The 13,404-nt window shown below is 40.5% G+C and overlaps 1 protein-coding gene across 1 annotated transcript in view; it reads right to left on the bottom strand.

The window, feature by feature from the left end:
- Positions 1-13,194, bottom strand: part of GAP43 (growth associated protein 43) — a 98,181-nt gene extending 84,987 nt beyond the window's left edge. Inside the window, exon 1 of the mRNA XM_073901761.1 lies at positions 13,028-13,194. Within this exon, the coding sequence (XP_073757862.1) occupies positions 13,028-13,057 (30 nt within the window). The 5' untranslated portion in view covers positions 13,058-13,194. The remainder of the gene's footprint in view (positions 1-13,027) is intronic.
- Positions 13,195-13,404: the final 210 nt, after the last annotated feature.

The raw sequence follows: 13,404 nt of genomic DNA, 5'->3' as shown, positions 1-13,404 counted from the left end.
AACGAAAGAAAGAAAGAAAGAAAGAAAGAAAGAAAGAAAGAAAGAGAAAGGAAGAAAAAGAAAGAAATTCACAAGCCTAGTCAATGACAGAACCAGTAGAAGGCAAGGCAAGAATAGGAGATTGGTTCCAGATTCTGAGGAGCCCTTAAAAACAATCATAAATAAATAAATTGGAATTAACCCTGTAAACAAAGAAATACCATTGACATTTTGAGAAAAAGTGGAGTGAAATGTAAGATTAACCAAAAGGCAATGTGCAAAGCCAATGCCAAAAGCAAGGGATTTTGGTGACTACCCAGCCTTTCTCACCTGGAGCTTCTCATCTGAACCACAGAACACAAATAAATGACTTGAGTGATGATCTTCTCCATTCTCACAAGGGTGGTGTGTTACTAGTACCACTCTAGACACACAGGAAAGAGGTTAATGCATTATGTACATTCATAGGCCTTAGGGCTTGGTTGTCTTTTAGATTGCTGGTTGAAAAAGGCTGGCAGAAGAAGGAAAGGACAGATGTGAAAGATACCACAAGTAGAATTTGGTAACTGATATTATGGCTTTTGTGAGAGAAGGAAGAATAACCAGTTATTCCCAGGTTATGAGCTGGGAAATTGGGAATGTGCTGTTATCTCTCAAAGATATTATCAAGAGTAGAGGAGTCAGAGTTCTAACCTAGGGAGAAGATAATTAGTTTAACATGAGACTTTCTGAGGCACCAACAAAGAATAAAAAGAAAAAAAAATATTTCTAGTATCTGAAAATCTTGGATTATGGGAAAATTAAATTTTCTGTTGGTTTTCCTGTGGTTCTTATAGTTTGATTCTTTATGGATAGATTTTTACAGTATACCCAAGTTCAGTCAAAGTAACAATATTGATAAAATATATTTAATAAAGTAAATTTCAGTTTGTTCATGAGCTAATCAGTTTCTAACGTCACTAGAATGATAACATAGAATTGGAGAGGCCTGCAGAAAAACCCTTAAGTATTGAAAGATACAGTCTTGTGTAAAATAGGACAATACCTATGATGACAAAATTGGCATTTCTTTTCTAAGTCAAGAATCAATAGTTTCGAGTGCCTGGATGGCTCAGTCGGTTAAGCGTCTGCCTTAGGTTCAAGTCATGATCCCAGGGTCCTGGGATCGAGCCCCACATCGTGCTCCCTGCTCAGCGGAGAGCCGGCTTCTCTCTCTCCCTCTGCTCCTCCCCCTGCGTATGCTCTGGATCTCTCTTGTTCTCTCTCTCTCTCTCTCTCAAATAAATAAATAAAATCTTTAAAAAAAAAAAGGAAAAGAAAAGAATCAATAGTTTCTTCCCGCTTAAGTGAGGATAAACCTGAATTTTGTCCTGAGTGTGCTTGAATATACATAAGTAAACTAATGCCCAAACTTCTTGGATTCTTTCCTGAATACGCATGTTCTTGGGCTTATTGTGGGCTTATTGCATCTTCCAGCTGACGTTCAGAAGTGAAGTCGGAGCCATCTGTGGTCATTAAAGTTCCCATGACAGTTTTTACTAGAGGGTTATGGCCCAATTCCAAACTGAGTAATTCTGTTTTACAGCTCCTCCTCCCTTTTCAATTATGGCAATCTTCATTTCCTCCTCTGTACTGGTTTCACCCCAGAGGTGTAAGGTATGAAGTTCAAGACGGAAGAAAAAATATGCAAGAAACAAGGTCTTCATGTTTTCTATACAACTCTCAGTATGGAGCACAAATCTGGCTGAGTTATCAAAAGCTATCACCCCAGTGTCTTTCAGTCAAAGGCAATCAAAGCCATGAGGAACATTGAATTTATATTAGCATGAAAAACTTATTCAAATGAATACTAAATACCAACCTGATTTCTCCAGAGTAGCTTTCCCAGGTGATCTGAGTAAACAAGTCCTTGAGATGCAAGGTTAAGGGAAGATTGCAAAAGATACTCTTCAGAACAAAATACATTTGAATAAATCAAACCCCCATGTCAGATCTGAGTAAAGTAAAAGCGAATGTTTTTTTAAATGAGATGATATCATGCTCTCCCTCCTGAAAATCTCAGAAGTTTTTAGAAACATTAATCCAATAAAACTTTGGAAGAAAAATTCTCCAAATGCCTAGGTAAAGATGAAATGGGGTAAGTTGATGATAGGCCACTTATAAAGTGTCACTATTAATTTACATCTCTCAAATAAAATAACACTTTTTTAAAAGTGATTTAAAGAGAAAGGACCTTCCAATGCAATGTCTGCCAAATCATACCCAATACCTATTGCCCTTCCTCCCCTAGAGCCCTATATGTAAGAATCTGGATAGCGAAATCGAGCTGCCCTCAATAGGACATGTACCTAGAAATTTAACTGCAAGTTAATTATTAGAAATTGAGAATTTTCTTTTTAAAGAAATTCTGGTTTAATTGGTGGGGTGGGGAGGTAAATAATGGAGACAATTGCCTCTACTGGAGTTTAGATGGAACTGTGGAAGGCATCTTTGGAATAGCTGTTAAGGATCTAGTTTGGTAATTAGGAGGAGATTTTACTTCTCATCTTATACCCCAAGCAGGTAAGTTGGTTTCTGAACCAAAACAAAGTTAAGAGTGGGAAGAGGATTTGCATTCTAACAGCCCCTGGTCTATGCCAGTTCCTTGGCTAGTTGTGCTAAGGGATTCTGAAGTCATTTAGATTTAGATTCTGAAGCAGCCAATTTTTGCTTAACCTTTGGAGATCATTTAATTAATTTATTTTTTACTCTCCTCATCTAGTTCTTTTATATAGTCTTTAATGGGAAGATATTAGGGTCTTTCAGATTTTCATTTAAAAATAACATTTTCTGAATAGTTATTGGAACTGGGATTATAAATAATGAATGTAAGGCTAATTACCAAAATTCTACATTTAGAGCAAACTGGTGCATATGGAGACAACAGCTCAATATTTTAGAAAGTGCCAATTTGCTAAAAATAGATACATATGATGATTATTGCTGGAATTAATTCAAGGACATTCAAAATGAGATGACTAATATCAAGGGGTAGCATTTCTCTGATACAAATCCAAGGGAGATGTTTTACACCCATTATTGCCCAATCCTTTTGCAGAAATGGATCCCAAAAACTAAAAAAGAAAAACTAGAGCAAAGCTACCCTATGTGAAATTAGCAAGAATATATGGTAGCTAGTATTCCTCTTAGACAGGTAGTACCTGCTCCTGGAAGACCTTGAAAACCCAGTGCTTATCAATTCCAGGTGTGGAGATTTGCCCTAACCTTTCTTTTTTATGGGATCAGTTATCTGTGTGGTTACTGCTTCCTTTTTTGAATGGTCAGGGATGATAACCCTACCAATAATAGGAATATGCAATACAGGACAAATTGAAAGCAACCAATGGGAAAAATTAGTGTCCACCACATCTTAGGTAAGTCCCTCCTGATCTGGTTAGCTACCCTATTATACACATATACATATATACAGGAGACTCTCTCAGCCAATTTACTCTCTTAATAGATTCACTGGTGTGGGCCTCTAGAAATTGTATTTGGAGTGCAACTTGGTCCTTCCTCCATTCAGAGATAATTGGTCTATTGGTAACTAGCTGATCCAAGAAGGACCAGTTAGATTCATTCATTCTCATTCTTTCTCTGTATCCTCTCTCTCTCTTTGAATGTGAACAGATGATATATATACACACACACATATACATATTTATCTTTATCTCTCATTTAGAATTTTGAATTGTGAGATAGAGAAGCTAAGGTTATTAGTAACTGAGTCTTTTAAATTCAGGGCTCCAGAAATAAAGTCTATGAATTCCTGCTCTTGAGGTTTCTATAAGCTTGGCTGTTCAACTTCTTAGTTTTGTGTGATATCTAGTTTCCCTTTGATAGATCTCTTTCATAGACTTAAAGCTGGTTTCTATTATACCCCATCAAAGTACATATAAATAATAGAAGTGTGTGTGTGTGTGTGTGTGTGTGTGTGTGTGTGTGTGTAGAGACAGAGAGACTGAGAGACAGAGAGAGAGAGAGGTGGTGAGAGTGAGGGATTAAGGGGTGATAGTGACCCTTAATAAACTGTAAACATAATCAAAGAAATGATTGTTTCCTCTGGACACCAGCTTATTTTGAAATTTCTAGTTAATATGCTTTTCTATTAAACTCTATATAAGCCTAACATATGAAAGATTTTCCAAAATATGCATGATATTAATTTTTCTATATTAGACTTTTACTTCTAGGAGAAACAGAATGTCCTGGACAAACTTGATCCAATTATTACACTTTAAAATATTTTCAAATATTACCTATATATTAAGAAATCACATTCTTTAGGTTGCAAAATTCCATTGCCTATGTGAGAATTTGATAAATTTGTTTTATTAAATTGGTAATTTATGTCTATCAATCAGGGACACAGGAGAACTGAAATGTCCTTTGTAGAGATCCTGAGTTTAGAAGATTATATAGGGTATTAGAGTTGGGTTGGAGGGGTGCCTGGGTGGCTCAGTCGTTAAGCGTCTGCCTTCGGCTCAGGTCATGATCCCAGCGTCCTGGGATCAAGCCCCACATCAGACTCCCTGCTCCGCCGGAAGCCTGCTTCTCCCTCTCCCACTCCCCCTGCTTGTGTTCCCTCTCTCGCTGTGTCTCTCTCTGTCAAATAAATAAATAAAATCTTAAAAAAAAAAAAAGAGTTGGGTTGGAAAAGGTTCAGGATTGCATATCACTTCTTCTGATCAAGATTAACTCCTGACGCATCTAGGAACCTTGAAGTTGTATGAAAATGGTGCTCAGGGGATAATCTTTGAACTGTGCTTCCCCCAATCAGGTTTCATCGCAATAGTCAGTCACTTCCAACCAGCCCCACACGCCTATTCTTCTGCCTGACTGGGCCCTCATGTGATGGATGTGAGCACAGCATGCCTGGTAATCTGAGTGCCTAGAACCCGGTTTAGAAGTGAGGTGGGGGTGGGGGTGGGGATGGGGGAGAAGCAGCCAGTTTAACAAATGGATAAGAGAAGAAATCTAAATATGAAGGAAAGACTAAAACAGAAAAAGATAAAAAGAAAAATAGTGGAGATTTCCAAATGTATTTGAACTGACCCTGGGGTTGCATGACAATTTGAACATTGGCTTATTTAAATTCTGTCACTAAAGTTTTTGAAGGAAATGATAAAGATATACTATGCTCCCATCCATTAGCATGGTTACTATTTACTCTGTAGAGAATAAGGAGAAGTGGGAATGGATTTTATACAGAAAGCAAGGGTACTTCTTTGCATAGAACCATGAACACTTTGGGTTTCAGTATGTGGAATTCCTCAGTTAATATCTTACACTTGAAAACACGTTGTTTGCAAAACACTTTTATTTTTATCACTTTATTTGAGCCTCACACCAACCTAGTAGAAAAGGCAAGGCAGGATTTGGAGTGTTCTTTTTATGTGCCCACTATATCGATGGATAAACTGAGGCTCAGAAAGATTAAGTTACTTACCCAAGGTCACAGGACAAGCAATTGGCAGAGCCAGGTCTAGAACTCAGGGGAAGGGTTTATTTCACTACAAAGACATGAAACAGGACATTAAACAAAGAATATCTAAAAGAATAAGATCTGTAAATAATTAAGGATAGGGAATCTGGAGGGTCACACTCCCATACTATAAGCCGAACTCTCTGCAAGTGTGGCACTCTGATCTCAGCAGACAGGAGAGGGAATTGTAACTTTGACCACAACCACTTTGTGAGGAGGACCAATGGAATTGAGTATGCATTTACACAAAGCCAGCTCTGAATAAGTTCACAGGAATAGTCTGCTCCAAAACACCTCCCCTAATGGCCCATTATCCATCTCTCCCTTCCTATGTTTTTTTTAAGATTTTATTTAATTTTTATTTTAGGGAGAGAGAGAAAGAGAGAGACCACAAGTGAGCAGGGGCAGGGGTAGAGGGAGAAAGAAAGAAGCAAACTCTCTGATGAATGAGCCCTACTCAGGGCTCAATCTCAGGATCCTGAGATCATGACCTGAGCTGAAAACAAGAGTGGGAAGCTCAACCAACTGAACCACCCAGGCGCCCCTTTTCCCTTCCTACTTTTATTCCTTCAATGAATATTTTTTATTGAGAAGCTACTATGTGCTAGACATAGCTTAAAATATCTATTTTGTCTAAAACACCTCTTTGGAAAGTTGGAAGGAACACTTTTTTTTCTTTTTTTTTGAAGTTCTCTTTTCATAGCCTCATGCATCAAACACTAGCATGGGCCGGTATTACATAATCAGAAAACTCCCCCTGGACCTGAGGAGGGAAAAAAAAAGAAAAACTCAAAGAAAGAGATTGAAGGAGATTGAGAGCAATGAGCAAGATATGGAATAAAGGTGTGGAGATTAGAAAACATTACCCAGCTTTAGCAGTTGAAGACAAACTTCACCTATAAATCATTTTGTCTTACTGTTCTTCTCAAGGCCATGCCAATTCAGTCAGAGAAAATAAACTATGTAGAGTCTGGCAAAGAGCATTTTCATGGAGAGCTGTGGTTGCAATTTGCCCTATATTAACCACAATAGGCCTACTTCAGAAGTCAAATCCCTTCAGTCCATTCAAATGTAAGAGAAAGATAAAGTTGATCTGATTCTCATTCAAGTAGCAGACATTTGAGGGGCTACATACCATTCAACCTCCTTTTACCTCCGTGAGAGCTTTCCCTTTGTGGAATAGTAATTGGATATTTCAGTGGGAAGGGAAGAAACCCAAGTAAAGGTAAAATTGATTCTTGAGCACAGACCCCAGGGCACAGGCCAACACCACATATATTTTTGGAAGTTTGTGTGTCAATGAGGTAAATCAACTAAGTAGCGAGAAACTGAGTCAAGTTCTATTTGGAACAGTTGTGGGCAAAGCACCATGTGTAAGCATTGTGGGATCTTAAAGGAAGGGCAGTAGAAGATCCAAGACTGGTAACCATGTGTCTAACCTGGCACTCTGCTAACCTCAGAGGTTGGACTAGTTTGCTGGGTGGTTGTGGGAGGACACTGAGAGGATGTTTCCAGATAGCACCAGTTACATAGTTTGGAGAACCGCAATAGAAATGGGCTCATTTTGTGTCTGCTTTCATTAAAAACTGATGATTGTCATATTTATACATCAATAATAAGAATCAATGATGATTAGCTTCATCTCAAAATTTGATGCAAATAGATTAAACAAAAATCTACTAGTGGTTCCATCCATTTAGCCATGCCACAATTTATGGAAAGTTTGTAAACCTGGTTTTATATTTATTTAGGGAACATATTATCCACAGATAAAGCCAGTTACTGTACGTGTCAAACATTGTGATAGCCCTGGAACTAGGGAAAGAATTAAGATTCCACCCAAGCAGCTCACAGTAAAGACACTGGTTTATGAAAAAAAAAAAAAAAAGCTATATAGTGCAACAAGCGATTTAATAGTGATGCTACAAAATACAGAATGGTCACAAAGAAAGTGGAACTTAGGGAGGTCAAGAATGGCTTCAAAGAGCTAACTCTGACAGAGGAAATGGGAATTTTCCAGGCAGAGACAGAAGTGTCATGTGGACAAAGTATACATTATGAGCAAGAGCACCAGGGCCTGAAATATAGATGTGGTATCATCAGGTTGGAGGAGCAGGTATTTGAGGATGGGACTGGAATGGTAGGCAAGACTAGATCATGTCATCCATGCCGAGAACTTTGTATTTTAGCTTACAGTTAACAGGGGACCACTGGTGGATTTTAACAAGGAAAATAATATGACCAGATTTGCATTAGGTAAAGATAAGTGTGATATTCTATGCAAGGAGATTTGAAGAGCAAGATGGAGATAGGAAGTCCAAGCAAGAAACTTATTGCCATGGTCTAGATGAGAGGTAACAAAAGCCAGAACCAGGTTATTTGTGATGGAGTTGAAAAGCAGAGGACAGATTCAAAAGCTTTTTACCTATAATCAAAAAATTAGTATCTGGATGTGAGGATTGAAAGCAAGGACTGTCTTCAGATTACTCCCAGGTTCCTAGAGCTTGGAAGCTGGATAGATGGTGTTATAGCATAAGGGATGGAATTTGGAGGAAGACTAAGTGGTACCACACAGAAGACACTGAGTCTAGTTTTGTACATAATGAGTGCAGATGTCTCTGAAATACCTAGACCTAGTGATATCCACGGATCAGGCACCGAGGAAAGATATCTAGTCTACAGATTGGGAAATCACCCTGGCAGTTAAAACTTCCAACATGGATGAGACCACCTAGAATTAGTGTGTCGAATGAGAAGTGGATCAAGATCATTAACGAAAAGATAATTGATATTTGAGGAGAAGAGAGTGAGAAAGTCAACAAGGAAGACCAAGAAAAGCTTCTCTGAGAGGGAGGAGAGCTAAGGCAGCTCTCATGGGAGCTAAGTGAGGAATTTCAGGAAGAGGAAAGGACAACAATACAAAATGCCAAAGAGATATCAAATAAGATGGAAACCAAAGAGTCACTGGAGGTGGTGTCTTTTTTAGAATATGAGAACAGAAGCTTTATTAAAGTAAATGGAATAGTGAATGAGGAGTGCTAAAGAGAAGGAATCACCCCTGACCAGAAGGAATTGCTCACTGACAGTAGGCACACCACAATCCTGACAAACAGGCAATCCCAAGCCAAGACTCCCATTGCACAACTTGGAGAGAAAATTTTCTTACATTTGTATTGATTTTGTCTTCACATGAACTTTGTTTAATCTCTACAAAAGCCCTTTAGGGTCAGCAAGGTGGGGTTTTTGTTTGGTTGGTTTTATTTTTTTAGTCTTCATCTTATAGGAGGTAACTGAAGCCAGTATTATGTGATTCATTCAAGATCACAGAATGAGTAAGTGGCATAAACTGAGGACTCTCAGCACAATGCTCTTCCCAACACCTCAGAGAATGTTAAGCGGACTTCAGTACAATGGTGCAGAGGCAATCCGACCACACTTCAGAAACTCAGAAGGGAGAATTGCCCACAATCACTTTCTTGATTGATAAGAGACATGCTTGGTTGCCTGAATGCCTCTCTGATAGCTAATAGGGAAGTGAATAATTAAATGCTGTATCTTCTCTTGAGATGACCTGCGTATGTGCATCCTTTGAAATAGAGGAAGATTTTAGACTTGTCTTACTCTATCAGTGAGAACAAGGGGAACGTTTGGTTAATATATATGCGCTCCTGTTGACTGAAAGACATCCCCCCCTTCTTTATGGGGTCAGGTAAAACTGAAGTATGTGGATTAATCAGCCCCACGCACTGCACTGATAATTTCGCCATGACGGAGGCAAAGGAGACCCAAGCTACTCTCCCTGTCAGTGAGCAGGAGCTTTGCCCTTTCGCATAAAACATGAAAGGAGGTTTCTGTAGTTTTGCCAACTCAGCAAGAGAGAAAATTAACCCTACATTTTCTTATCCCCATTGCCTCAGCCTAGGGGGGTGGGGGGACTTGAGTTGTAGACTGACAGCATGAGGGAGCTGGGCTCATTGTGTATGCACCCTGGCATGGCTTAGAAGGAATTACAGTCACCAGATATGAACTCATTTCTGGATTTGCTGTGAATTTTCTAAGGTTCTCTGCAAGTCCAGATAATTTGGCAGGAAAAAAAAAAAGCCCTTAAATGATTTCCTCTTCTGTTTAAATTTGGAAATTTGTGATAGAAATCACCATTAAAAAAAAACACAGTTTCAATTATATTAAGTAGAATGCCTCCATTGAATTAATTCACACAGTCCCTGGGTGACACTGGGTGTGGCTCAGGGAGATTTAGTAGGAATCCAATTTATCACTAGGAGGAATGGTCTGCACTAAGCAGCAAGGCGGCATCCTTCCACACCTTTCCAACACCGCAAGGGAAAGGCGCAGTGAGGCTGGAATTCCAAATCACAGATCACACTCCCTCAGAATTATTTGTTTTACGAGGAAAAAAGCAGATACTGGTGGGGTTGAGAGGTGGGGGACGGAGGGGCTACTGGCTTGCACTGGTATTCTTTACAGTTCGATTACAATTTAAAATCCTTATTTTTAAACAAAGGAAACACCTCAGTTTTCCAGCTTTGTGGACACAGATCACATCTTGCAAGTTTTTCATCATCTGCAATACGCATGGTAATTAAGCTATTTAAAGTTAGCCCCAAGATATTTGAAAATCAGAAACCAATAAAATCTCAGGGATTCTTTTATTCCTCCTTTGCCCACTCCTTTACCATGTTCTCATCGCCACCCCACTCCCATGCTCTTCTTCCTGCTATAATAATCCATGGTGATAATTAATGGCTAATAAAGATCATTTACGCTTTCTTCTCACCCACTGGCCATGTATTACAACTCAGAAATCCAAGATTGCTTCTTTATGCAGCTCAAGTGGAAGAGGAGGGAAGTGCAGTCCCTCCAGCCCCCTCCCACGTTTCTGCTGGATTTCATGGGTGTGGCAGAGTTTAGACCTTTGCAGGTTTTTGCCCTTGTTTTATTCCCTGTTAAGGACTAGGATGATGAATAGATGGCAGAGGGATAAACACAATCGGGTTCTGCCCTGAATGATAGAGGATCATTTCACCCACAAGCAGGAAACCTGTGTGAGACTTAAATACTCACGCTCTCTAAATGCCAGTCAGTATAGTGTGGAGCCCACGCCCTGAATACACCATTTCCTTCTGTCTGATTTAATGGTATCCTAAATACTGACTTACGTGAATGATACACAACAGTACTCAATAGGGCACGTGGCCATTTCACACAGAGGTACGCATGTATAAAATGCATGGGCAAATATGACCATTTCTATACCTTTCATGTTCTCTCTTGGATATGATTTATGCTAAAACACATGCGGGCATGTGGAATCTGTGCAGAGTACATGCCTGACTGTTGTACATGAAGTATGCGGAGGCTTTATACATTTACATGCGAATTTCTACAACTCCCCAAGCACACAATTTCAGCTTTATCACTTTGCACATCACAGTGAATGCTTGGGGCTGTTAGTGAGATAGAACCCAAGCGAAGGCAGCAGTCCCCCTTTTTGGGAAGGGAATTCTTTTAGCTTCAATTCCCTTTCTAAAATTATGCTTGGTTTCTTTTGTCAGAGGGGGTGTGTGTATACTTGTATGTGTCTACTTGGGGTGGCAAAAAGTTGTAAACCGGCATATTTTTCTATCCAAAGTGAAACCTTTTTTAATGAATAGCATTGGCTTCCTTAGGGCTCCGCCTTCCTAAATTTTATTTCCTCAGCTCACCAGTGGGGTAACCTCAGAACGCTTCCTTGACAGTGTGCTTAACCCAGCCACCTGTATCCGTTGCATTTATGTATTAGAATGAAGGAAGACAAGGAAAGGAAATGTCCTGGTTTGGAAAATGAGCCAATGGAGGAAGCATCAATCTCTGGAACCATATAGCAGTTTAGGGAAGTAGTACGTGTAAGACCCTCATGCTCTTTTTCAAACACCCCTACACAAGCCACACACAAAACCCCGGGGTGTCTGCTACTTTGAAAATTTTATTTATTTATTTATTTATTTTAACTTATTTATTTTTTCCCATGCCTCTCCACCCCTCTGCACCCACTGATCTATATTCTGCTTCTGTTTCCCTTCCCCTCCCTCTCCTTCTTCATCCTCATCCCCCCCACCCCCACCCCCTTCCAGGGCGATGGCTAAATGTGCAAAGCTGGCAGGCTGTTTCTTCTCTGCTCCCCTCCACCCACTTCGGATTCAGCGAGTGTATTACAAATTGCCCAATATCCAATACCTGCACAGGAATAATGCCCAAATCCTATCTCTTGCACCCCACCCCTAAGGCAATCAATCTGCAAAGGGCTTTTTTGACCAAGACCTGCCCCCCCCCGCTCCCACGAGTATGCACACACACACGCACGCACACACACTCACCCACATCTCACACCCATTTTTCTCTTTAACCTTCGCCAAAATCACTCAAACATGTTCCAATAAATGTTTGAAAGCTTCATTTGGAGAATGCCAGGGCACTGTCTGTTGCTGCAGAATACTGAACTCGTCATTCCTCCCCACCCTCAGCCCAATCAAGTTTCTAAAATGTCTTTCAAGAAATAAGTGAGCAATTTGAAATAGAAGCAAGACCTGGGTAGTGGGGGAGGGACGGAGGGACGCGGATTCTCGCTAAGCTTGTATGTGTCCCTCTTCTGATGAAAATGAGTCACCATACTTAGTATCCAAAATGTTAGCCCGTCTCCGGTCACTGACAATCCCCGGAAAGATGCAAGGGTAGGGAGAAGGGAAAAGACCTGATTTCCAACAGGTAATACTCGGCTCGTCTTTCCCATCCCATCGGAGCCCAAAGCTCCTAGGGGCGTGGTCCACCTTCTCCTCCGACCAGCTGGTGCACAATCGGCTACCGATCTTGGGAAGGCGATTTTCCCCCACAGCGCCAATTTCTCCTCCAGCCCCAGTTGTCTTTAGAATCTCTTTTTAAAAAAGCATCTTCCAAATCACAGTTTCATTCATTCATTGAAAGATAAATAAATAAATCCTTCACATGTTTTACCATTAATACCTGCGCCCATTTGAAGCTCATGCATGTACGAAATAAGGCTTCTTCCGCAGCACATGTGAGAAAATTGTACGACAGAACAAGCAACACTCATTACTGAATATGATTCCTTCGACCCCGCTTTTTGCAAATAATTTAAAGGATTGCCTCCCCATCTTGTAGGTAGAGTCCACATCTTTTCCCCACACCCCTTTCTGTACCCACACCCGCAAAACCAGAGACCTAAAACGCTGAGCATTCACTAAGAACCCCCCAAATCTTATTTCTAGCCAAACAGGCATATTTTTTTCTAACCTCATCCTAATTAGTAGCAGCGTTCCCAAACCAGAGCATGAAAGACAGAATGGAATAAAAGCTGGGATGCAACCATCAGTTACCATATGCTAAGGAAACGCGAGCACCATGGCCAGAGCAGAAGCAGTTAAAATATTTTTTTTTTCCTGCCTTTACAGGGAGATATTGTAGTCTGGTAATTTCACAACAGCAAGAAGTAAAAATCTTTAGCTCTACCTGTTTGGTTCTTCTCATACAGCACAGCATGGTTGTATCGTCCCTTGCCTTCTTCCTGCCTTCTCTCCTTCCTCCTCTCTCTTTCTTATTCCCCCCCTCTCCACCTCTTTTCTGCTCGCTTGCTCACTCGCTCTCTCGCGCTAGCGCGCTCTCCCTCTCCCTCCCTCCCTCTCTCTCTCTCCCTCACACACACCAGGGCAGTTAGCAGCAACTGTAAGGTCCACAGCTACTGCTCATCGCACATGCTCGCTCGCTCCCTCTCCCTCTCCCTCTCCCTCTCTCTGGCTCTCTCCTCTCTCCTCTTCTCTCTCTTCCCCTCTTTTCTCCCCCTTTCCCTCCGTCTGTCTTTTTCTTCCCTTTCTCTTTCTCAGAATTGT

This window comes from Callorhinus ursinus, unplaced genomic scaffold, assembly GCF_003265705.2.
Source record: "Callorhinus ursinus isolate GAN/ISIS: 27379988/994484 unplaced genomic scaffold, GSC_fseal_2.0 scaffold1, whole genome shotgun sequence".
Taxonomy (NCBI): Eukaryota; Metazoa; Chordata; class Mammalia; order Carnivora; family Otariidae; genus Callorhinus; species Callorhinus ursinus.
The sequence above is the reverse complement of the archived record's forward strand: the minus strand, read 5'-3'. Positions and strand labels throughout refer to the sequence as shown.